At 38.3% G+C, this 3,413-nt stretch overlaps 1 protein-coding gene across 1 annotated transcript; it reads left to right on the top strand.

Annotated features, from left to right (window-relative positions):
- Positions 1 to 416: 416 nt before the first annotated feature.
- Positions 417 to 1,767, top strand: LOC100674285 (olfactory receptor 8A1-like). The gene has a single exon (XM_003422092.3). The coding sequence runs from the start codon at positions 592 to 594 to the stop codon at positions 1,549 to 1,551; it is 960 nt and encodes a 319-aa protein (XP_003422140.1). The 5' UTR covers positions 417 to 591; the 3' UTR covers positions 1,552 to 1,767.
- Positions 1,768 to 3,413: the final 1,646 nt, after the last annotated feature.

The raw sequence follows: 3,413 nt of genomic DNA, 5'->3' as shown, positions 1-3,413 counted from the left end.
TTTGAATCAAAGTACTGCAAGATTAAGTTGAAGACCTGCGTATTTTGAAGCACCAAAGGCTCTGCACTTCCCTTTAAGACAATGAATCTTGACCCTAAGATATATATTCCCTTACCAGTTTCTCCTTGAGAGTGCTCTGTATTATGTGGGAAACAACGATACAGTGCACACAAAAGGCCCAACATTAACCCTGAAATAACTTTCTTGAGATTTAATAAAATCTTGATGTTTCCAGTACTGAGGGTTCTAATATGTATTGATACAGTTAAATCCATAGCTGCTGAGTTCAGGTTTCTCCCAGACACCAATAAAAACTTATGGGTACACAAATATTGACAGCTTTGTCCTATTGAGATATTTTTCCATTATTTTTCAAAGTCACATTTTATATGTTCTTTGTTTTTCTGTAGGTTATGAAGTTCTTGAATGAAACATGCTATTCACCACATTGTTATTGACCTCCATTTGATAATCAATTTTATCTACTACCACTACACTAAAAAAACCTTTTACTATTCATGGACAAACAGCTTTCTTACTTCCTGTGATTTGTCTTTTTCTTAGTTGCACATCCCCTGGTTCCTGAAGGAAATGGCCAGACAGAATGACTCCACAGTGACTGAGTTTGTCCTTGAGGGATTGACAGACAGACCACAATTCCAGCTGCCTCTCTTCCTCCTCTTCCTAGGGATCTATGGTGTCACTGTAGTGGGAAACTTGGGTATGATCCTCCTCATCGCTTTCAATTCCAAGCTCCAATCACCCATGTACTTCTTTCTTGGTAATTTGTCGTTCCTAGATCTGTGTTACTCCTCAGTGGTTACCCCCAAACTCCTGGGAAACTTCGTATGGGAGAAAAATGTTATTTCCTATCCTGGATGCATGACTCAGCTCTTTTTCTTCTGTCTTTTTGCTATTGCTGAGTGCTATATGCTGACTGCCATGGCATATGATAGATACGTAGCTATCTGTAGTCCACTGCTCTACAATGTCACCATGTCCCAAAAGATCTGCAACATGCTGGTGAGTGGAGCCTATCTCATGGCATCTTTTGGAGCTTTGGCTGACACGATTTGCATGACCAGGCTTTCCTTCTGTGAAGACAATATTATCCATCATTACTTCTGTGACATACATCCTCTCCTAAGGCTCTCATGCTCCAGTACCTACATCAATGAACTTGTGATGATAATTGGAGGTGGATTCAATATGTTAGTAACAACTGCGGCCATCATCATCTCTTATACCTTTATACTGTCCAACATACTTCAAATACCCTCAGCTGAGGGCAAGTCCAAAGCCTTTAGTACCTGTGGCTCTCATCTTACAGTTGTTGGGGTTTTATATGGCTCCATGATATTCATGTATTTAAAGCCAGCATCCAGCAGTAACATGGCCCAGGATAAGGTGGCCTCTGTGTTCTACACTACGGTGATCCCTATGCTGAACCCTTTGATCTATAGCTTGAGGAATAAGGACGTAAAGAATGTGCTCAGCAAAGTCATGGGTATGAGGTATGGACCACCCCAGGGGAGTAGTCAGAACCACTAAATTTCATGGCAATAGTCTGCTTCTTTCTTTGTCTTAACACTAACTTTATTTCTGTTTCTGAAAATTAATATCCCATTCTCATTGCTTTCACTACAGCTGTCAGTTATTACCCTTCTATTGAAGTCTGTGTGAGCACACATGCACACACACACACACACACAGATCTATTCTTTGAGCATAGTATCTCATGGTATTAAGATTCAGTAGGTTCTAGATGTTTTTAGGCATATATATATTGAATTATTCTTTCCAGGATCTTCTCCTTCCCTTTTAGAAAAACCGGGATAGAATATTTACTCTTTTTCCTTTAGTTGTTGCAAACTGAAGTATATAGCTAGTTAGATGACACTCAAGGTAAGTGGTGTCAGACTAGGCTATGACAGAAAATGATCTTAACCTTGATCACGGGCTGAGTCTATAACATAATTTTATGCTTAGCTCATTTGAAACTCCCTCCATGTGTCCTACTCCATTTTTGTTCTGCCATGTATCTTTCTCCTTAGAAGTATAATTCCAACTAGTGAACCTTCACCAAAATGAGTGGAGAAATTTTTAATACTGGAGTGTCCAGCACATGGTAGGCCAGTGAAGCTATTTTCTGAATTGAAGCTGTATCTTCCTATCAAAATGCAGGCAACTGATGATTCCGACATTCAAATGTCAAACTTCGTAAATGACAGATTTCTTTTGGAAACCTTAATATACTGAGAACAAGTATATGCTCCTAGGAGATGGCCCTAAGTAGTTATATTCTGCACACAAGTTCCTATTTGGTGAACATTCTGCTAATCTCTGTCACAATTATGCTACTCAAATAATTCTATCAGAATTTTCAATATTATTGATACAAATATAGTGTGTTTGAGCACATGTATGTTCAAAAATATTTCTTGAACACCTTTCTTTTCCAATGGAATTGTTTTTCCCTGCAAGGACACCACTTAGAGTCGTGATGGACCCCCTTCCCTGACAAATTCTGACTTGATCTTCATATGTCTACTGCTATTACCTGCATTCTCTTTGCCTGCTTCCTCAGTGGACAGAAAAGACGGTGACAGTTTCTATCACAAAGTACTTTTAGTTACTCTCCTTTTCACTTTCATTGCAAAGTCGACATTTACTAAGCTAAAGAGGAAGAGTGAAATTCAAGGTGGACAGTATAAGATTTTTCTCTCTCCCCACCAAGTCAGATTACAAGCTAACCATGCTAACCAAGAAAGGCCACTTTCCCGTCCACACAAGTGGAGGCACAGACACATGCCTGTCCCAAAATTCCAACTCTCCTCTGAGTCTGATTTCTTGGATCTCTATCATGAGGAATAAACGCTAAAACTATACCTGGCAGAATTCCACTGACAGATCTATTAATGCACGGTGTTCACATTTTATGTTGATATGGGCAGATAGATTTGAAGCTTCTGCAAATTCATTCATTTTTGTTTACCACCTTGTTGGATTCCAGGTTCTCAGGGACCTGATGACTCAAGACCTTTTGTTGTAAACCAAGCAAAGTTATGTTAGTATTAGACTTGATTAAGGACAATCTTAACTAGTATAGGCAAATAATTTGTACAGAACAGAGGTTTATGTTAATAACTGAAATTTGTGTAGATCAAAACCAAAGGAGGACGTCAGCTAAAATCAAAGAATGGAGAGTTATATCCCTATCTTAAAATAAAGGTGTAGGTATTTAATAGTAGAATTTGGGACTGAAGTCATCCCCCATTGTGAAGGATCATAACACAAGCAAAATTAAAATCAGGATAATAAAATCTACTTTAATAAAAAAACTTATGTTGAATTAGAAAATATTTATAGTAGGAAAAAGTAGTTCAAAGTCCTGTGTATTACTTGGTCTAAGC

This window comes from Loxodonta africana, chromosome 15 (assembly GCF_030014295.1).
Source record: "Loxodonta africana isolate mLoxAfr1 chromosome 15, mLoxAfr1.hap2, whole genome shotgun sequence".
NCBI lineage: Eukaryota > Metazoa > Chordata > Mammalia > Proboscidea > Elephantidae > Loxodonta > Loxodonta africana.
This window is presented reverse-complemented; position numbering and strand designations above follow the sequence as displayed.

What these genes read in the sequence shown, in the direction of transcription:
- LOC100674285 (XM_003422092.3), top strand. Translation starts at nt 592, where the DNA reads ATGGCCAGACAGAATGACTCCACAGTGACTGAGTTTGTCCTTGAGGGA.